Source organism: Astyanax mexicanus, chromosome 19, assembly GCF_023375975.1.
Source record: "Astyanax mexicanus isolate ESR-SI-001 chromosome 19, AstMex3_surface, whole genome shotgun sequence".
In the NCBI taxonomy this organism is placed as follows: Eukaryota; Metazoa; Chordata; class Actinopteri; order Characiformes; family Acestrorhamphidae; genus Astyanax; species Astyanax mexicanus.
Genome location: NC_064426.1, coordinates 38,809,771 through 38,833,187, shown reverse-complemented (window position 1 = coordinate 38,833,187; position 23,417 = coordinate 38,809,771). Strand labels below are relative to the sequence as shown.

Below are 23,417 nucleotides of genomic sequence, written 5' to 3'. Positions count from 1 at the left end.
AATTAGTTTTTTTTTCAGCATTTCATTTGTTGCTCAGTAATGGGGAGTTTTCCAATGTAGCAAAGAAAATTACTTGTGTCAAAATGAACTTGAGTAAAAGTGAAATGACCAAATTTAAAAACTACTTTAAAAATTACAAACTACTCATAAAATCTCCTCAATTACAGTTATGTAAGTAAATGTAATTAGTAACTTTCCACCTCTGCTTAGTTTGACTGTATTTTAGGCATTTACAAGTGTATGAATGGCCTGCTTTAACCCTTTTAAACCCTGCATCTATTGCAATGGACATCATGTATTTTCTTTTTTTAATGTTGTGTTGCAGATGACACTAATTATCCATCAGAACAGAGCATAAATTAGCCAGTGAAGAAGTTTTTAAGCCAATGAAACAGTAGCTTAGCCATGCCCATGTCACTGTTAGGTAGTGGGCAGACTCTTAAATGTAGACAGATTTAATGGCATGACTTTATTGACAATAATACAGACAAATTATTACAGCAGTAAAAATTACAACATGAATAAATAAATATTAATTAGTTTTATTACAATTAAGACGATAATAAATTTGGCCAATTAGCAAAATGTAAACCAAGTAGCACTGTGAAAAACACGCCAAAGTAACCATCCAGGCCTCAAACTACTGCTATTAACTAATTAAAGCACTTTTGACCCTCGTGTCCAGCTAAGTGATAGATAGATAGATAGATTCAGTTTCTGAATCAGTTTCTCTGATTTTGCTATTTATAGGTTTATGTTTGAGTAAAATGAACACTGTTGTTTTATTCTATAAACTACAGACATTTCTCCTAAATCCCACATAAAAATATTGTCATTTATTATTAAGCATTTATTTGCAGAAAATGAGAAATGGCTGAAATAACAAAAAAGATGCAGAGCTTTCAGACCTCAAATAATGTAAAGAAAACAAGTTCATATTCATAAAGTTTTAGAGTTCAGAAATCAATATTTGGTGGAATAACCCTTGTTTTGTTCTCCTCCACCAGTCTTACACACTGCTTTTAACTGGATAACTTTATGCCGCCACTCCTGGTGCAAAAATTTAAAGCAGTTCAGTTTGGTTTGATGGCTTGTGATCATCCATCTTCCTCTTGATTTTATTCCAGAGGTTTAACTGCCAAAAAAAAAACATGGCAGGTCCCTAATTGTCCTCCCATGTCCTGAAAAACACAACACTTTATTCAAAATCAATCTCCTCTTTATTCAGTCCAAACCCAACTGTGGCCTTAAGGACCAGCTCCCTCTAGTGGTCAATTCATGCTTCTAAACAGCATGGGGCTGTGTACTACCTTCTGTGTGCAAAAAATTATTTTACCCTTGACTTCACATGATTTTACCCCCTGCTGGTGATTCATAGTTACTGCTGGAGAGAAAGTGTGGTCCCAGTCAGTCCTGGAGGAATCATGCTCTGATTATTTCTGTGATTTCCTTACTGAAACTATCACTACAGAATTTATTAGTGATATAAAAAGCATGATAATTAATTGGTTTAGAGAATAGTCTGGGCTGGATAAAGAAAAATGCAAGAATAAAGTGTGTGAATACCATATACAACTTTACTGTACACAACACAAGCCTTATGTTCACCATGACCAGAAGAAGCTCCGCCCACTTCTCTACTACAATACAGAGTTACTACTATATTCACTAATACCACTTTACTACAACTTTACTACTGTACACAACACAAGCCTTATGTTCACCATGACCAGAAGAAGCTCCGCCCACTTCTCTACTACAATACAGAGTTACTATATTCACTAATACCACTTTACTACAACTTTACTACTGTACACAACACAAGCCTTATGTTCACCATGACCAGAAGAAGCTCCGCCCACTTCTCTACTACAATACAGAGTTACTATATTCACTAATACCACTTCCAACTTTACTACTGTACACAACACAAGCCTTATGTTCACCATGTCCAGGAGCTCCACCCACTTCTTTACTGGGCTTGGAGGAATCTGGAATAATGAACCATCACACATTGTTCCAGATGTTTCCTGGTGCCAAATTGCCTTTTAAGTGTTTTGAGAAGAAATGGCGACATTATAAAGTTTATATAATGTAAATACTTGAAATGCAGGATTGGAGATATATTAATAAATAAAAATCGTTGAGCAGATAAAACATGAAATATCTTGATCTTCAATCAAATAAAAGTCAACGTAAATGTAAGAAACACTATTTTTGTCCCAACTTCTGATTTTGGCTTGTAAATTATAAGCAAAAATGCTGACTATCGAAATGCTTCCTTTATATTATTTTTTTTTTATACACAAGCAACTTTTTACGAAGTACTGTAGAATAATTAATTTATACCTTATGCCCACATTATACATTATTTACATAGATTTTATAGATAATACAGATATACATAAATACAGAGCATTCATCTGTATGTTTTTCAAACACCACATGGTGGAGCTGTATCTCTATAAAGATACAGCGCTGGGAAAAAATAAGGGATCACTTCAGTTTCTGAATCACCTTCTCTGATTTTGCTATTTATTTGAGTAAAATGAACACTGTCGTTTAATTTTCTAAACTACGGACAACATTTCTCCCAAATTCCAAATAAAAATATTTTCATTTAGAGCATTTATTTGCAGAAAATAAGAAATGCCTGAAATAACAAAAAAGATGCAGAGCTTTCAGACCTCAAATAATGCAAAGAAAACAAGTTCATATTCATAAAGATTTAAGAGTTCAGAAATCAATATTTGGTGGAATAACCCTGTTTTTTAATCACAGTTTTTTTTCATGCATCTTGGCATCATGTTCTCCTCCACCAGTCTTACACACTGCTTTTGGATAACTTTATGCTGCTTTACTCCTGGTGCAAAAGTTCAGTTTGGTTTGATGGCTTGTGATCATCCATCTTCATCTAGATTATATTTCAGAGGTTTTCAATTTGGTAAAATCAAAGAAACTCATCATTAAGTTTTAATCTTTGAGATGCACTAGTATAACTTTTAACCAGAGTATTCTGGGATATCTAAGTCTGTGCACGAGTGTCATGTCTTATGTCCTATTCTTTAAGTTCATTGACTGGTTGCAAAGAAGAATCTTTCAGACGATTGTCTGTCTTAGACTTAACTTAGACTCCCATTAAACTTTCCCATTTTCTGATTACCCAAGTTCATGTAAACGCATTAATCCGATTATTGATAAACTCCGGTATTCTGCACTAACTGTATTATGTTAAGTGCTTAAAGTGTCAGTCTTATTATTATTATCAGTATTATATTGTTTCTGAACTGAAAGCAGAAGCATTTCTGAGTGGAGAAGAATAGGGATAAAATATAGTGTTTAATGGTACCAGTGTGCTGAAACGTCCATCCCTGCTAAGCCTAATAATATATTCATTCTAAAAACTGGGGTGTCGGGTCACTTTTCACGGGAGTTCTTCCTCTGGCCACGTCACACGTCTTTACATACTTACGTCACACGTACAGCCTCTAAAAGAGGATCTGGCTCAGTTTTACTGAACACGAGCGGCTGGTGGAGCAATGGAGACTTCAGAAGAGGAAACTCAGAGCTCAGTAGCTCCTCCATTCACTCATAGTGAAAACAAAGAAATGAAGGAGTGAAGTTTTTGTGACTGAGCGCTTTCTCTCTCTTTCTCTCTCTCCGACTGAACATAACCTGGAATTGGCTTCTTCCGCTCTGAAAGGAGACCGCATCACACCCGCCCAGTTTAAAAAGATTCTTTCTCATGCTCGGTGCAATTACCCACTCTCACCAGAGAGGGCGCTAAATCCCCGAAATCCCCCAAATCCCCAAATTTACAGACATCAGCTTTAAGTGTAGAAAACAGGCATAAAAGACTCAAAGCAGAACACAGACAATGTATTGCAATATCCATTTATTGTTCTCATCAGACAGACCTTTACAAAACATTGCATACATCGTAACAACATGGAAGAAAATGTGACACCTTCAATCCCCTCAGCTGACCCTCACCACCACACCTGACCTCCAGATTCTGGACTAACTGTTCCATAAAGAGGAGATCTTGGAGAACAATGTAAACCTGTGCATTTAGTGTCCAAAAAATTAATGTTCTTCTTGCCACATATTCCAATGGATGGATCATTGCTTCTCTATTAATCTTTAAACACGGTAAAGAAACTCATTCTCAACCCATTCTCTCAACATCATCAGACTTTAGACTGGAGGTCTGGAGGTTATGCATCTGTCCAGATGTTTCAATCGTATCACCTGTGATCTTGAAGTGAGTCAAGGCAGCTGAACTGAACTGTGGAAAAACCTTTAAAAAGACCCGTTGCTACACATCTAAGAATAAGGTGGATGATAATTTGCTTAATGCTCACCAATTCCTAAATAGATTAAATGGATGGTCTATCAGCATGATCAGCTTCACCAGGCTTTTCCAAAAGCTGGTTATACTAGTTGATTGGTTTGATCAAGCTGATCAAACTGTTGGATTAGTCAACTGTTGTGGTTCTGCTGGTTAAGTAAAGACCACCAAAATCCATTAATCTCATATGAAAGCTAAAGCTGGTCAACCAAAATAAAACGGCTGTTTTTTATTTCAACAGGAAAGAAACAACTGCTTATTCTGATTGAATCAGTATATTAATCAGTATATTTCGCTGTTTTAATCAGTCTAGTGTTTAAATGCTGTATACTTTAAATTGTAATTGTATATTGTAATTGTATATTGTAATTGTATTGTTTACAGGTATATTTGTAAATAGTATGCAACCCATCCTCATGCTCACATGGGCTGAAGGGGAATTAATAATGAATAAATATATATAATATAATATAATATAATATAATATACAATAAATAAACTATGGTCCCACATTATAATAAGTGCCTTAAGTAACCATGTTGTTACACATAAACAATCCATGTGTTACAGATTTATTACAGTTGTACAGGTTATGTAATTTGCATGTGTGTCAAAGTCAATTTTGACTTTATTTAATAGGGTGAGTGTACTTAAATGTGGCTTAAGCCCTATTCGGACAGGATTAGTTTCTCAGGGGGACCTGGGGTAATTTTCTCTTTTATGGGGGATTTTATCCTCTGTGATTTTATTCCCGTCCGGAACAACCATGTACGTTTTTTTTCTCAGACGTCCTCTGAGAAAATTACAGGCTGAATTATCTACTGTTTTTTGCTACGGTAATTTCACTACGTTCCGGACGCACACCTCTGAGTTTCGTCTTTAAGTTACACAATAAACGAAAACCTCATAGTTCATTACCTTAGTTTTACAAAAAAGAAAGTTAAACATTCTTGAAGAGTGTCTCATCTAAGTCTTTGAAGGCTTAACCTCTTGATACCCTGTGTTTTTATGTGGGAACATTACATTTCTGCTTCTCTGCACTACAATGCATCATCATTTTTAAAATTTAGACTTTTTGGCCTCATATGAAGACACTGTCTGTACCATCTATAGCTCACATTACAACATTACATTCAATTAATTAAAAAAACAAGATGGCGGGAATCCCAGTCAAGAGTTTCTACAGCCAGTTCAGACAGAAACATGGGCCAGGTAAGAATTCTAATAGAGTTTTATGTTTGAAACTACTTTATTTATTACTGTATAAAGAATTAAAACTTTTGAATGGGGACTTCCTGGACATAGACAAAGTTTTGTATTAATTCTTGTCAGGTCCAAACAGAGACTGTAAAAAAAGATGGACGTCGTGTCTCCGTTCCCATTCATTCAATGAAAAAGAAGCCAAAATCTTCCGCCATGTTGTCGATCCTGATGCCCGAGTCTGTAGAGCGCAGTAGAGACCAGAGGAGCTAGAAAGACTGTGGAGAGACAGCCTACTCATTTAAATAACCCCGCCCCTGAGGGCTGCCTCGAGGTCACAGGCTGCAGAGCGGAGCTGAGCTGACGGTCTGTTATTAGTCCCGCCCATAAGCAGCCCTTTTACAATAACCACACCTTTTTTAAATAGAGCTGAATAACGTTTTAAAAAATGAATTCTGTGGGGATATAAAATTTAACAATATAAGCAGAGGTTACGCTAGCTGCTGCATTTAAATAAAGGAGGTAGAATTACAGTATATTGGGAAAAAAACGTGAAAATTGTCTGTTTTGCCGTTGAAACCTATGGGGATGGGTGGGGTTACTAAACAGCTTTCTGAAACCGAACAGCAGGGGGCGCCCGACCTGTGGTGGCTTCACTTTTGAGAGACGATGCTCTGTCCAGCTATACACAGTCTATGGGTCCAATTAATCCTAAATTCACCCCAATCAAAAATCCGGGTCTCAGGAGGTTAAACAGTTCAGCAGCCTTGACGTTCTCCGTTGTGAAGATTTAATAAAGAGTTTATATCCTGACTGACTGATTAATTGATTGACTGAAAACTTTCATAGATAAATCAAATATCAGGTGATCTCTATATGTCAGGTAAAGGCATTAAGGTAACTTAATGTAACATATAGAGTATGAGTACTTGAGAACAGTACTGTGAGTCCAATGTGTATCAGATGGATATGGCTTCAAAATCCAAAGTCCAAAACTCTAAACCAGTAACTGGTCCTCATCCAAATTTACTTATCAGATCCAGTGTAAGAAGAATACCGTAAGAGTAGTGGGTCACTATGGTAACAACAGTGGGTGCACATGGGTGCCAGTGAAAAACACATTTTTTCATTTTTTTTTCTTTTCCATTTCTTCATCTTCTTCAGCTTTTTTTTCTTTTTTTTTTACAAAAAGATTTATATTTACAAAACTGTACAAACATGGTTCATGTAAGAAAGAGGAGAAAGGGGTTAAAGTATCACAGAATAAAGGGTCGAGGAGCGTCAGTGGTGTGTATACTGTAATATCTGTGTGTGTTTGTGTGTGTATGAATGTATATACTGTACAGGTGGAATTTTAAAAAAATTAGATCATTATTTCATTAAAAAAATGTTATCTTTATTTGAGTAATTCAGCGAAAAAATGTGAATCTCATATATTATATAGAAGAATTAAACACAGAGTGATCTATTTTAATAGTTTATTTCTTTTATAGTTTATGATTATGGCTTACAGCCAATTATAAACCCAAAAAATCATTTTCTCAGAAAATATGAATAAGAATATTATATAAGACAAATTGGTACTTTTGGAATCGGAAGTACTTCATGCTTCCCTCTGCTGAAATTTTTTTTCTGGAGATGCGGATTTCATTTTCCAGCAGGATTTGGCACACTGCCCACACTGCCAAAAGTACCAATTAGTCTTGGTTTTGTTATAATATTCAAATTTTCTGAGAAACTGATTTTCGGTTTTTCATTGGCTGTAAGCCATAATCATCAACAATTATAAAGAATTAAACGCTTAAAATAGATCACTCTGTGTGTTTAATACATCTATATAATATATGAAATTCACTTTTTGACCTCAATTACTAAAAACTAAAGCAAATTTCCAATGATATTCCAATTTTTTAAGATTGCACCTGTATGTATATCGTCGCTGTCCAATGAAAAACACTCATCTCCATTTTTGTAGATTTTTGGTTTACTACATAATTTGAACAGACAAACTGTCCCTTACACTGTGCCAAAATTTATTGATGAACGGACCAATAGAAATGCTTCAAAATGACCTGAAACAAAACTCTTTTTACATTGACTTTCATTGAAAGTTTACAAGGTTTTTTCTCTCTCCTGTAAAGTTGCTGTTTTGGAGATAAGTGTTTTTCATTGGACAGCAACGATATGCAGTATGGCAATACTGTCGATCCAGCAGAGAGGGGGTAACTTTCCAATTTTCCACATCACAGAGGAGCACAAAATAAATGTTGTTGCTGGGGGGAAAAGGGGCGGGGCTAGAAAGGAAAGGTTGGAAAGATAACACAGGTGTGGATGAAGCATTGTGCAAATCAAAAGCAGCAAAACTGTCACACTAGGTGAAGACTAGTGCTGTTGTTCAGAGAACAGGTATTAAATAATATTAATATTATCAATTAATATTATTACACACAGACCAAGAAATTCATATCTTTTTTTTTAACAGATCATCAGAGTAAAACGTCCCCATCATAAGCTTAGTTTATTTTGGAGTTCCAGTTTTGTCACCAGTGGATTATGTGAATAATAAAAAAAAGTAAATGTAGAATAAAAGTGTTCCCAGTGTTCCCAGCATTTGTTATATATAATTGACAAAAAAATAAAAATTATATAATAATAATTACAGGAGTGTTCTGATTGTATACTGGGTCTTACCACAAGAGGGCACCAAAAAATTAAATACTTTTCTCACCGACCCATAAAAAAGGAACTCAGTGGCTGCGTCTGGGTAGTGTACCTCTTGGTGAGAGATTATCGTAGGTTTGTCGCAGAAGCATAAATTGGCCTTTAGTATGGAGTATGGAGATATTTTTTGAGACGGCTTCAATAATGCCTTTGCTATGAAGCAACAAATTGCCCCAACTGCTGGTGTGATGCCTTTGACTAGGCCACTCCAAAACCTTAATTTTGTTTTTTTAAGCCATTCATGTTACCTTCTGGCTTAGGCTGTTTTACTCAGTCATTAGCCACGCTTTGAAAATGTTATATACTCTCTGTTTTACATAACTTTTACTCTGCCTTTCTGGTTTCTCTATCTTTTTTACATGTATTAAGATGCCCTGTTCCTTATGTTTCCAGTCTGGCTCTCCAGACTACCCGCTGTGTCATAAATGACATTAACTACAGCTCACATTGTTTGGGTTCCTGGCAAACACTATCAGCACCATGTTTTACATTCAGTATGATGATCTTTTTCTGGTAGTAATCAGGCCTAGTTGTGGTTGGTAGTCAAATTGAACTTAGCTTTTTTTTAAGAAGTGTGATTAATCAATCAAAAACAATTTATGGAGGGGCAAACACTTTTTTTTTTTTTTCCTTTTTTTCATTAATAATTTATTTTATTACATTTGTCTGATATTAAAGTTTGTTTGCTAATCTGAAAATTGTAAGTATGACAAAAAAACAAAACAAAATAAAGGGGCAAAAACTTTTTCACACCACTGTATATAATATACAGCTCTGGAAAAAAGTTGAGAGACCATCAGTTTCTCTGATTTTGCTATTTATAGGTTTATGTTTGAGTAAAATGAACATTGTTATTTTATTATATAAACTACAGACAACATTTCTCCCAAATTCAAAATAATGTCATAGAGCATTTATTTGCAAAAATATGAGTTTTAAGAGTTCAGAAATCAATATTTGGTGGAATAATCCTGTTTTTTAATCACAGATTTCATGCATCTTGACATGTTCTCCTCCACCAGTCTTACACACTGCTTTTGGATAACTTTATGCTGCTTTACTCCTGGTTCAAAAATTTAGGCAGTTCAGTTTGGTTTGATGGCTTGTGATCATCCATCTTCCTCTTGATTATATTCCAGTGGTTTCCAATTAGGTAAAATCAAAGAAACTCATCATTTTAAGTGCTCTCTTATTATTTTTTTTCCAGAGCTGTACATATCATTTATAAATGGTGTGTTATTTTTTATATTTTCTTTGTCAGTGAGGGTATAATGCATGACTCACAGCGTTTTCAACCTCAAACACTGACAGAACCGACTGAGTAAAAGTGACAGAGGCTCTCGGTGTTGCTCTCAGATCAGATTTGTTCTGTTATCCTGAGGAACAAAGGGGAGTTTGCTCTGATCTCTGTAAGCTGGCAGTAGGTGTTGTGTCTGAGAGAGATTTATTTATTATGGGAACGAGGTTGACGGAAATGCTGTTTTATGCATCAGAATGCTGGGTTGCTGCTAACAGGATAAATATACCTGGAGTTCTGGAGGCTGCTGGAGAAATCCATTGGAGAAAAAGGAAAAACTGGGCCCAAAATGCCTCCATGAGCTCCATGTGCTCTTCCGTGAGGTTGGTTCTTAATGAGTGTGTACACAATGAGAGTCATAGGTGCCCTTTGAGCTGCCTGTTTTATGTTGATTGAGAAGAAATGATTGGGCACTGATTAGGAAGCTAGCAGCACAAACTAGCATCAAAATCATCATACAGTATAGTATATCCATATATTTCCAGAGCTGTAGTTGCTGTAATTCCTCAAAAAGGTGTAGTAGATACAGAAGATCAAAAGCATTGGAGAATATTCATGGCATTTCTCCAGGTGGGTTCCCCGCTGGGCAGGTGCTGGGCATTTTGGGAATTGGGAATTTCTCTCCTCTTTCCCAGTTTGCTGCTGGATATGCTGGCATGGTTGTTGAAATCCAAACAATATTATAATGTACACAGTATGTACAATGAAACTTATAGGGGTTGGACAATGAAACTGAAACACCTGGTTTTAGACCACAATAATTTATTGTGGTGACGGACAGTTCTGGTGGAAACAGGAGAGTTGAGGTGCACATTGAATTCTGCCGTGATTTGATCAGCCGTGGTTTTATGTTTTTTGGATACAATCCGGGTTAGTACCCGAACATCCCTTTCAGACAGCTTCCTCTTACAGCGTCCACAGTTAATCCTGTTGGATGTGATTGGTCCTTCTTGGTGGTATGCTGACATTACCCTGGATACCGTGGCTCTTGATACATCACAAAGACTTGCTGTCTTGGTCACAGATGCGCCAGCAAGACGTGCACCAACAATTTGTCCTCTTTTTAACTCTGGTATGTCACCCATAATGTTATAGTGTGCATTGCTAATTGAACCTTCACACTCTGCTCTTACTGGTGCAATAATGTGCAATTAATGAAGATTGGCCACCAGGCTGCTCCAATTTAGCCATGAAACCTCCCACACTAAAATGACAGGTGTTTCAGTTTCATTGTGCAACCCCTGTATGTAACAATATAATTAAAAAAAGACATGCCTGTTAAAAAAAACACACAAAAATGTAAAAAAAAAAAAATACAAAAATAATAAATAAATCAATAAATCAATAAATAAAAGAGGCCTACCAGACACTGTGCTATTATTTTAGTCTTTTTTTGGTTTGTTCGTTTCTTTTTTGATTTTCTCAGAAGTCCCGCACATGAGCAGGACTCCATCGGTTCCCCTGGGAATAGGTCTGGATGGTTTGGACTGGACAGGACAGGTTTTTTAAGCTAAATGTAAAGGCTTCAATGCACTGCTCAGACAAACTAACCAAGACATAATGTCTGCCTCAGACAAACGTTCCATCACCTTGAGCTTTTGCTGGCACAAACATCCTGGACCAAAAGCTCGGGCGAAGCTCCGTAACCGAGCTTTCCGCGGATTGTCGCTTCTGGTTTGTTGGAGCAGCGCATGGCAGCCCTGAGGGCAGCATGGAACAGAGGGCCTGATGGGGTGGAGGGTGGAGGCGGAGCGGGCGGGTCTAGACCTGCGTGGAGTAGGAGCGGTGGAGGGTGGCGTAGCGTCCGGCGGTGTGGGCGGAGCACTGGTGAGCGTGCGGCTCGGACGGCTGGTCTAGACTTCGCTGGAAATGGAGCGAGACGGTATGAGGACATCGGGGGTGGCGGGGAACCGATAGTGCTGATGGTCATGTGATCTCAGTGAATGGAGATCCCCTTGGAGTCTGTAAGGGTGGAGAGAGAGAGTGTGAGAAAGAACGAGGGAGGAAAGAACAAGAAAGAGAGAGAGAAAGAGAGACAGAGAGAAGAGACCATGTACGAATAAAAGAAGAGATCGAAACATAGGGGTGCACTGATCCGATATTAGGACCAAATATCGGTCACAAAATGATCTGTACCGGGTATCGAAAAACTAGGCCAACCCATTTATGCAGCTGAGATACTGTATCTGAAGTATCTGAGTCTGCTTACAGTATATATTTCTAAATTTTATATTTATTTACTTGATTATACATTAAAATGTACAAACTTAACCCTCCTTTTATGTTCATTTGTCAGGAACAGCAGTGGTGTTCCCGGGTCACATTGATGCAGGTCATGTTTCATTATCTACAAACTATTTTTTTAAACTATATTTGCAAGATTTTTTTTATATTATACTGTATGTTGATTACACTAATTAAGGCAAGCACAAAAAGTTTCATAAAAAAAAAATACTATTTTTTCTAGATTTTTAAACTTTAAATTGGGTCAATTTGACTCATAGCAGAATAGGATAGTTAACTAAACTTTAATAAACTTGAAATATTAAATAATGTCATTATAATTTACAATTGAAAAAAATATTCAAACATTTCAAAATATTAAAAATGTGTCTGTATGTATGTTCATTTGCATCTGTTCAAATCATATGTGGTCCTTTTTTCAGATAAAAACACTCTTATCTCATCTTATATTGCTGAGATAAATGGATTAGTGTCATTTGCACAGTACTGTATTGTAATATGATATTGAATATAGCAACTTTATTGATGAACAAAGTTTATCGATATCAGAAGTGAAATAGGTGGATTAGTGCACCCCTACTAACAGACAGAAATCTGTGAGATCTGTGAGGAAAGAATGGCATTGAATGGGATGGCATTAAGCAAGTTAATGGGAAAATGATTGAATAGGAAATTGATGGAAAAAATGATCAAATCAGAGGCAAAGGTGACAAAGGTGAGGATAAACATGGCGACATGACCAGACTGATAAGATGCCCAAGATAACGAAGGTACTGACAGTATGATGGAACTGTGACAGAACTGTGGGAGACACTAATCTTCTCATACTAATCATCATTTTAGTGAAAGCTTTGCCTCCTCCAGGCACTCCCTACTCCAGACACTCGGGGGCACTGCATTGAAATCAGCTGAAAAATGCTGAGTTATGGGGTTTATATCAGAAAGCCAGTCAGCAAAAAGAGCTGATTTACACTAGCTGACTGTGGAAATGAAAAAAAATCGAGCCTCCGTTCTCAAAGTCCTCTGTGATTAGCATTGGTTTCTCGGGTCTCTACAGTAGTACTGGGGCTTCTGCTTCGATGACATATGCTATATCACTGACACCAGCTGCCCTGAGGGCAGCAGTAAATGCATTGGCAGTCACAGTCAGGCATTCAGGGCTCAGTGGTGCCCTGACCTGGGATCAGCTGCTTCTGACAGCAGCCGCGGTGGAATTCACAGCATTCACCGAAGGCCAGAGTCAATTGAGACTTAGCTTCTATTAGCATAGATCACAAGTTCCCTCCGTGTGAGAAGGACAGGAAGGGGTCCGAGCTGTACAGTAGAAGGGCAGTAGGGCAGTAGGGTGGTAGGGCAGTGGGGTAGGTAGCAGGGTGGTGGTCAGGCGGGGGCATGGGTGTGCAGGAGGGGTTTAGCGGGTATTTTTTAGGGTCCACTGGGTCAAGAACAGAGGGGTGGTAGTACAGGGGGTCGTGTTCGGACGCCCTGCGTATAAAAAGTCCTGCCTCTCACCCGCCCCCACCCCTTACCTGAGGGCCACTTAACTTTTCGAGTGGACTCTCCACACAGGGCAGCGCCACCATGGGCATGCCCAGCACGGACTCTGGGCGCTGGGGTCGCAGGGGAAGAGGAGGGGGCTTTGTCTGCTGAAAGTTGTTGATCACACAGGTCACCTGGGAAGGGGAGAGGAGAGAGCGAGAGAGAGAGAGATAGAAAGAAAGAGAGATAGAAAAAGAGAAAGAGATAATTTTATAATATTTATGTAATATTTTACACTGACAAAGTCTGCAAACATCATTAAATAGCAGTCTGTGAAATGATTATAAAGTGTTACCTAAGAGTAACACAGCTTAGTGCTGCACTAATGATCAGGAGATCGCTGGTTCGAATCCAGTTCATGTAGCTTGCTATCGGCTATCGGCTACCTGAGCCCTGAGAGAGCACAATTGGCCTTGCTCTCTCTGGGTGGGTACAGTAGATGGTGCTCTCTCATCCCACATCACTCCAAAAGGGTGATGTGCATCAGCACAAGGCTGCGTCTGTGAGCTGATGTATCAGAACTGATTCGCTGCGCTTTCCTCCGAGCGTTAGCGCTGTGATGCTATTCGGCAATGCTGCATAAACAGCAGTTTAAAAAAAGGTCTTTGAGTTTGAGTCAGATTTGAGTCAGATCTGGCTTGTGCCATTCATTACTCTGTAGGTAGAAGTATACAGTAGATACTAGGGTTTAAAATACTTCTGTAGAAGTTCTGTAGAAGAATCAATTCAAGCTTTACTTTTTAAAAGTAATGTAAGAAGAAAAAATAAAACCATTAAGAACAAAAGCTTAGGCCACGCCCAGAGAGTCCTATAGTGCATACTTTAGGTTCCTTGGGCAAAAGTTATGGGACACTAGTTCCCGCCTAATTCCTGCACAATCCAAAATCCAGCCACATATATACATGTTCTTACCAGAAAAACAGCGATGGCTCCTCCGGTAAAGTATCCAGCAAGAACATCTGCCCAGTGGTTGCGGTACTCCGCCACCCGTACCACCCCCACCAGCATGGCCAGGCACAGCAGGGTGAGGCTGAGGGTCGGTTTCGTCAGGCGGGTACCTTTCGTCCTGAACACCAACGTCACGTACATCTGAGACCACAAACACAATTATTCTACATCTGCCTCAGGACTAAAACTAAAACCTTTCACCCCACCAAGGCCAATTCATGCCTCTAGACCAAATATATGGGCCTACTAATATATTGCTGGTTTGTATTTTTTAGATTTGCCATCAACTGTATTTTCCAACCATATTTTGCGCACTATAAGACATACTTAAAATCCTTTAATTTTCCCAAAAAAGAACAATGCACCTTATGTATGAATTTTACCAGTCAGGTATTAAGGAGCAGTAAAGCCAATTCACTGAAGTACAGAATTATAGGAGTTACAATTAAGTTTCTCCATCACTAAGGCTGGAGCAGTATGCTGCTAACCACGCTAAAGTATTGGAAACCTAAACTTACTGTAAATAAACAGAAGCGCTTTACACAACCAAATAAACAGTATTTTCAGTAGAGAAATCTGTGTAGATTAACATCCATTTTAACTTTGAAAGAAAATGTTTTTTTTTTCCCTAAGAATTACAGTTTTGTTTACTTAGGCGCTCCCAGCAGCGAGAACTACTGAATTAGAAGGGAAACATAGCGACACACTTGTTTCTTACTATTGTTGCTTAAAATGGGCATTATAATCAGTTGTGCCTAAAAGTCTGAAAAATACAGACCCATTGCATTTTGGGAATTTTAAATTAAAAAATGCAAACTTCTTTTCTTAAAATAATCAGATGTTTATTTACTTGTTTTTGTTTATTCCATAAACATAAAATCAGCAAATGTACAAATGAAGCAGTTTTTTTTTTTCAAAACTATAGTGTACCAAGCTCCCATTCACCCACGTTACTCTTCCTCTCTCTCTCTCTCTCTCTCTCTCTCTCTCTCTCTTTCACTCACTTACAAAATGAACCAAGAAAGGTTTTTTCACAAGTTTCAATAATTTTGTCACTTGTCAAAAAATGTCATTGTAAAATATTTATTTGGACTGGCCAAATATTCAGCTACATGGTTATAAAGATTGGTTGAGATTTCCATTGCATCTCATTGCAGTGCTTGATTATTTACCTTTTTAACAAGAATACTGCATTTAAAGTCATTCCACAGTTATACACAGTTATAAACTAACTTGAACTTGCTTAAATGAACTATTCCAGTATCCTACCTGTGTAGAAAAGTCTACGTATTTGTTACTTCATGTTAAACCACATGGTTAAACGGTACTAAACAGCAGATGCTCACCACAGTATAAACTGCAGAGTAGACGCTCAGTGCTGCATCCTTGGAAGGGAAGGATTTGCGGGCAGATGCCACGATGAGAGGGTTCCCGGTGCAGGCACGACGTTCAGTGATGTACTGGAGATTCGACTGGCAGCCCAGCGCTGTGTAGTTCGGCCGGCAAGCTGACAGGAAGTGAGGCGTCTGGTTTCCTGTGACCACCTGACCGGCGTTGGCAAAGATAGTAGTGGTGAAGAGACCAAAGGAGTAGACGCCTATAAAAAAAAAGCATGCCTTGAATATACCTTGTGAGGACTTGAGTTAAATATGATTTTTGAGGACTTGATTTAAATATGCCTTGTGAGGACTTGACTTTAATATACATTGTGACGACCTCATTTTAATATGCCTTGTGAGGACTTGACTTAAATATGCCTTGTGAGGACTTGATTTAAATACGCTTTTTGAGGACTTATCTTAAATATGCCTTGTAGGGACTTGAGTTAAACATGCGTTGTGGGGACTTGATTTAAATACGCTTTTTGAGGACTTGACTTAAATAAGCCTTGTGAGGACTTGAGTTAAATATACATTGTGATGACCTCATTTAAATATACCTTGTGAGGACTTGACTGAAATATACCTTGTGAGGACTTGACTTATATATGCCTTGTAAGGACTAAACTTGAATATGCCTTGTGAGGACTTGATTTAAATACGCTTCTTGAGGACTTGACTTAAATATACCTTGTGAGGACAACTCTTGAATATACCTTGTGAGGACTTGACTTGCATATAACTTGTGAGGACTTGACTTAAATATACCTTGTGAGGACTTGACTTTAATATACATTGTGAGGACTTAATTTAAATATACCTTGTGAGGACTTGACTCGAATATACCTTGTGAGAACTTGAGCCCTAAATGAGTATATACCACAGTGTCCTCACAAACAGAGGAATCCTCAAATGAGCTCAGCAATAGCTCTTTTCTGTTAGGGAATTTGTGGCAGGAAGGATGAGACACATTTTGACCTTTGCTGTGGAATGTTTTTCATCTCTGGTCTCTGACAAGATCATTCTCGTGTCGTGATGAATGGCCCGTTACCTAGAAAGCGTATGATGCGTCGCAGCAGCGGGTTGAAGTAGCAGCAGTCTGCTGTGACGATGGTCTTCTCTTGAGTTCCTTCAGACTTCATGAAGAATGCCATCAACTCACCGGCTAGAATCTGCAAAAATAGAAATATAGCATAAATTTAATAAGTTTAATATATTTTATCCCAAGTTCCATTTGTTGTAAAGTTTGCTTTGGTAAGTTTGGCTGTTAAATATTTAATTTTTTACTCGTATTTACAAAACAAGAGATTCAACATTTTGAGACACTTTACAATAAGGGTACATCAATTAACAATTGTTAATTAATGACAGTAATAAACATTGTTAAGTGGTATAAATTAGGTTAATTAATAACTAGTTAAGACATTCTGGAGGAAATACTCTTAATTAATGTATCATTAGTGTTACCAAATATTAGTGTTGCCAAATATTTCATAACTGAATGTTAAGAAGAAATCCAAAGTGGCAATATGTTTTCTTGTCAGCTGTAAAAAACTTGCTATTAACATTCATAGTTTTATCAAAGAAAAAAAAAAAACATCTTTTAGAGTCATCATTTAGAAGATATAAATGCAGCAGAAGTGGAATACTTAGAGTAGCATCAAAACTATGAAGGAAACAAGAAAATTATGAAGCAAACAAGAAAATGTTAAACAAAAGAGAATATGTTTTAGATTTTCTATGGTGACTTTTTTTAGCCAAGCAGTGAAGTTTCCCAATCCAAATAAGAATGAGTAGGAAAGCTGTTAATCCTACAATTGTTTAACTACTAATGGTACTAAGTTCTGAAGCTGTAAAAACTTGAGATTGAGATTCCAACTAGCATAAAAAATAGCATGAAGACTCACACCTCAAAAAGTGCAAAGACACCATCATTATCAACTTTATCAAACCTTTCAACCTCGAGTGGTTAACGACCGCGAGTCCACTCGGCTAACAACATGCTAACAGCATCCTGTCAGCTCCTCATTATCCCAAACCCCTCCCGGAGTGGTCAGACCCCTCAGTGATGAGCAGCAGCTCATTAATGGGACTATAAATAATGGGGATGATGTGCAGAACGTGTCTGTCTGGTCAGGAGAGATAGGCGGTGAGGGGTGATGACACGCTGTCACTGTAGACGCTTCAGAAAACAGAGAGCGGCAAATCAGAACAAGAGCAGAGGTTTAGACACGGCTGGAACAGTACAGGGTGATGCTGGAGTCTGTTGTTAACAGGCCTGTCAAAATATGTTTTTTTAGGTTGGATGATGTATTATTTTATACATAATATTTTCATTTTAAGTCCAAATTGTATGCCATTTATATATATATATATATATATATATATATATATATATATATATATATATATATATATATATATATATATATATATTGATATATAATACAACAAAAAAATAATGCAATTACACCTTACTATTAAAATTGGTATTGGAATTGGTATTTTCTGACTATAAGGTGCACCGGATTATAAGACGCACTATGAATTAATGTCTGTTTTTTGGTCTATTTTCATACATAAAGAGCATCGGATTATAATGTGCATTCTAAGTGACAATAGTAAGGAACAGGGGTGTTGCCATGTTTTCCTTCTATTTCAGCAAATCTCGCTGCTGGGATGGAGGTAGTGGTGGTGTGGGGGAAAGGGGGGGGCTAACTAAGCTAAGTAAGGATAAGCTAAGAAAACAAAACTGTAATAATAAAAAACATTTTTCGGGTGGCATATACTATGCTAAAGCTAATGCTGCTGCACCTAGCCTTAGTGTAAATCCGGAAATCTAAGCTTACAATAAAATAAATGGACAATTTACAATAAATGTATTTTATTGTAAGCTTAGATTTCCAGATTTACACTAAGGCTAGGTGCAGCAGCGTTAGCATTAGCTTTAGCATAGTATATGCCACCCGACAGTGCTACACTGTGGAACCCTGAGTGTTTTCTGGTATGCCAGGGCGCTGTCAGCTAGGGGAAGCTTGTTTTAACACAGTAAACAGAGGCTACAGTCTAAAAGAGCTAGTGTTAGCATGGTTAGCATCTAATGCTAATGTTGCTTCAGCCTCAGTGCTGGAGAACTAAACAGAAACTCCTGTATAATGCTGTACTATAGTGGAGTGGCTTTACTGCTTCTTAATACCTGACTGGTAAAGTTCATGGGGAAATTAAAGGATTTTACTGCTCCTTAAAGTGCAAAAAATACTTTGGAAGGAATAACATACCTTTTTCTAATTTAATATTTTATAAATACAGTCTCAAGCTTGTTTCCATGTCCATGACAAGTCTTCACACCACCCCTTACCTTCCTTTAAATCTGTTAGTTCTTCAAGTTCCCTTCCCTCTCTTCAGGTTCACTTCTTCTCCAAATAATCATATATTCCGACATTACAAAATATCTATTTAAAAACTAATCAGTCCTATATGTTTAAGTCAACCCACTGATTAGGAGTCCCCCTATCACTAGTGATGCCCCAACACCGGGGGGGGAACCTAGCACATGCCTCCTCCGATACCTGTGAAGTCAGACTCCGCCTCTCTTCTAACTGAGTAGCATCACAGCGCTAACGCTCGGAGGAAAGCGCAGCGACTCGGTTCTGCTACATCAGCTCACAGACGCAGTCTTGTGCAGATCTACATCACCCTTGGAGTGATGAGGGAAAAGAGCGCCATCTACTGTACCCACCCAGAGAGAGCAAGGCCAATTGTGCTCTCTCAGGACTCCGGTAGACAACGGCAAGCTGCATGAACAGGATTCGAACCGGTGATCTCCTGATCATAGTGGCAGCATCTTAGTCCGCTGGACCACTCAGGGCCCTGTGAAAAAAGTTATCTTAAAGTTCAAATCTGAGGAGGCCAAACTTTTGGTGTCCTTTTCTCACTTCAAACTTGACGAAACAATACTTTAATATAGGTTTCATCTCCTCAGACAAGGAATCAGCCATAATCCTTCTTTTTCAGTCCTTTTATTCTTTCTCATTCTTATACTTGGGCTCAAATGCACACACACACACACACACCCTCAGTCGCATCACTGACGTCTGATGCCATTTGAACCTCTCTGACACTGACTCAGCCGTTAGAGCCGTAACCTCAGCTGACAGGATGTGATCTGTAGGCTAATCCAGATCCCAGATCACTAACTCACCATTCAGCATCGCACTGGGATTGGGCCAGGGAGGCATCGTCATAGCAACAGCGGGCAGAGCCGGGCGTAAGATCTGCACTGACATCAAGCACGCTACCTGAGACACGGGCAGACGTCAGAGACCAGACAGCCGGGGACAGAGACGACGCAGCTTTCAGTTCATCACACACACTGACACACACACACACACACTGACACACACACACACACACACACACGCATCCGAGAATAGAGCCTGACCACTGACACGGACTAACAGACTTTGTCATCACCGCTGAATGGAGTTGGTGATGGGTAAAAGGGTGATAAAGAGAGAGAGAGAGAGACAGAGAGAGAGAGAGAGAAGGTCTAGCACTGGGTCAGTCAGATGTATTTGCTTTGTACTAGTGAAGATTTATGCTTTAATTAAACATTAAACATTTTGTATTATACACTATATGGATACACATATTGGAAGACCTACACATTACTGCTAGAGTAAGTTTTAAAGTGGACTATTAGTATTATTCAAAACTTATTTTGCATGATTTTTTATTTCCACTTGGGTCTCGACTGCCCTTATAAACACTTGAAACATGAAAGCATCCATCCATCAATTAATCTGTTTTCTGTGAATCAGATAAATAATGTTTCTATGAGCTGTTTTAATGATTGCACAGAACCATCCTGGCTTCACCCCTCACCCATCAACCTCCACCAGAGCCCCACTCATTCGATTATTTGAAGATCTGAGATTTCTTCTGAGGGAGGAATCTGTACCTACTTTTGGTGGCAAGTCAGCAGATTTTTTTGTGCTTCTATTACAGTTAAGCATGAACTAGCTTGTTCGTGTTTTGCCATTTTTGCTCAAGCTAACACTAATGTGTGGTAAACACTCAGCATCAACATGTCGTGGCAGAGCCCTTAAACGGCTCATTCTGAAAGGAAACAAGAGATTTTGTGCAAAGAGCCGAAGACCTATTGTAACTTGTGTAAAAATATAATTGGTCTCCTTTAGAACAGTCTCTAAAGCCTTATCCAGACAGGATTAGTTTCTTAGGGGAATGTCAGTGGAAAAATATAAACTCTTGCATCCAGACTGTAATGAAAAGACAGGAGGACCAGGGAGATTTTTTGCTGTCTCAGTCACATGACATTGCGTTCAGTAGCTCCTCCATTTCCACTCACTGTTGTGTTTGCATGGATCTTCGTGGAAACGCGTGCCCAAGGTGTAATGACGGTGCGCAGCAGTGGACAAATAGCTATTTTATTAATCGTGAGCAGACGAAACTCAGAGATGTGGATCCTGACGGGACTACAATTACCAGAGGACCGGATGATTCAGCCTGTAATTTTCTCAGAGGACGTCCGAGAAAAACACGTACATGGACGGGGATAAAATCACAGAGAAAATGACACCAGGACCCCCTGAGAAACTAATCCTGTCCGGATAGCTACAACTACCACTGCAGACAACCCAAGTTGCAAAAATTAATTTCAGGGAGGTAAAGACTCTTTGAAAAGAACAGGCCAATCAGAACCCTCTCTGTTTATATGCGCACATATTGTTATGTGGTAGACTCCTGCAATTTCCGGGAGAAGTGGGAAATCTGCCACTGTTGTGCCCTTGAGCAAGATCACCAGTGTTGGGCATGTTACTTTGAAAAAGTAATTAGTTATAGTTATTCGTTACTTCTCCAAAAAAGTAACTGAGTTACTAACGCAGTTACTCCACTATAAAAGTAATTAGTTACCAGTAAAAGTAACTATCACGTTACTTTTTATTATTCGCCAAATAATAAAATTATTCCTCAAAAAAAAAGGAAATCAATTATGCATTTACTATTAGAAAAATACAACAAACGAAAATGAACCCAAAATGTTGACAAAAATATAATCTAACAAATTTCAAAAAATTAAAACGAAATTCTCCACACAACCAAAGAAAATTACTAAAACTTGTAATACTGAAAAAAACGGAAAAAACGCGTCTGGGGATGAAATTAAACAAACCAAGCCACACTCAAAGGAAATATGTATATATAAACAAAACAAAATAATGGACAAAAACAACAATCTAATGACAGTTAAATGTTATTAATATAACAGCTTCACCAAAAGAGAATAGAGCTTAGATCGGGCCCAAAACGTGCACGTTCTGCCAGAGCCCGACCAACCCGAACCATGAACTGTCATTATGAGCCCGATCCGCCCCATAAACTGTCTGTTTTCGGTCTGATTGAATGAGCGAAATATAATCAGAATTATGTTAATTAACACTGTAACATAAAAGCATAGAACTATTATTTAATTTAAATGATTTTTAAGAACAGCTAAAAACAGTGCTGCAAGTCAAACGCGGCGGGGTTTACGTGCGCCCAGAGCTACGTGATTACATTTTTCATTTTTATGATAGTTTAATTTTATTTTGTTTTTATTTTTTTTGTTCAGTAAGTTTTTAGGGTGGGCTTGCTAGTTTTTATTAATTTTCACACATCTCATCAGAGAGATCAATCTAATAAACGTGAGAGAGAAAGAGAGAGAGAGAGAGAGAGAGAGAGATTTCTGGTATGAGTTACTCACAGGTAAATGTTCTCACACGCTGTATCTGCTGTTTCTCTTTCATCTGCCTGGCGCTCATATTGTAATCCCACACATAGTTCTGCAGTTTCTCAGTGTTTTCTGTCGTATTTTGCGGCTAGCGCGAGCGCTTTACACAAGAACTAACAGACCACGAGGTGCCGCGCGCTGCTGCTGCTGTGCCGTATCCGACTCCCTGCTGAATCCGACTCCGCTTCACAAACAGAATCGGCACAACACTGCCCGCTGTACAACTCCGCTGTACAACAGCTTATAAATAAATTAAACACGAAAATGAGGGTATTCTATCAGTAATTTCAGTTTGTTTTAGTTAGTTTTATAAACACAAAATACAGTTCGAGATAGTTATGTTTTTTCCTTTTAATTACCGTTTTTATTAGATTCAGTTAACACAAAAGTTTTTTCACTTTCAGTTTTTGCTATTTCGTTCGCTTTAGTGAAGAATAATAATTGGTTACTTAGCAACATTGTGATTATTACACCAGAGCTTTATATAAAATAAAAATAGGAGCCCGATTTCGGGTCGGTCCTCGGGTCAGGTCGGGTTCGGGTAGAGAATCTAAGCTCTAAAACAGAAAGCAGCAGCACCACAAAAACCGGAGCAGCTAAAAAGAGCTTAACGCCCTTAAATCGGAACTTGGGCTGTCCACGGCAATCACTGAATTGATTAGAGCAGCAAATCGTCACAATTGTGCCTCACTTCATCGCGCCAAACCACGTAAACCTACAGGCACAGCGACCAGAAGCTCAAGTTCACCGGAAAGAGGAGGGGTTAACCAGGGCAAAGCGAAGTTAAAAAAAAAAAAGTTAATTGAGCGGCTAAAGTAACGTGCAGTAACGGGGTGTCGGAAATGGTAACGGCGTTATAGTTACAGTCATAGTAATTAGTTAGATTACTCGTTACTGAAAAAAAGTAACGGCGTTACTCCCAACACTGAAGATCACTCACAGTGGACA

The 23,417-nt window shown here is 38.3% G+C and overlaps 1 protein-coding gene across 4 annotated transcripts in view; it reads right to left on the bottom strand.

Annotated features, from left to right (window-relative positions):
- Positions 1-3,880: 3,880 nt before the first annotated feature.
- Positions 3,881-23,417, bottom strand: part of plppr2a (phospholipid phosphatase related 2a) — a 76,754-nt gene continuing 57,217 nt past the window's right edge. For 2 of the 4 annotated variants that reach the window (XM_007238231.4, XM_007238232.4), the window contains 5 exons: positions 16,731-16,851; positions 15,647-15,897; positions 14,265-14,441; positions 13,343-13,486; positions 3,881-11,531 (listed from right to left, as the gene is read on the bottom strand). In XM_007238231.4, the coding sequence (XP_007238293.2) occupies positions 11,496-11,531; positions 13,343-13,486; positions 14,265-14,441; positions 15,647-15,897; positions 16,731-16,851 (729 nt within the window). In that variant the 3' untranslated portion in view covers positions 3,881-11,495. The remainder of the gene's footprint in view (positions 11,532-13,342; positions 13,487-14,264; positions 14,442-15,646; positions 15,898-16,730; positions 16,852-23,417) is intronic. The other 2 variants (XM_007238229.4, XM_049467650.1) reach the window with 1 other exon arrangement.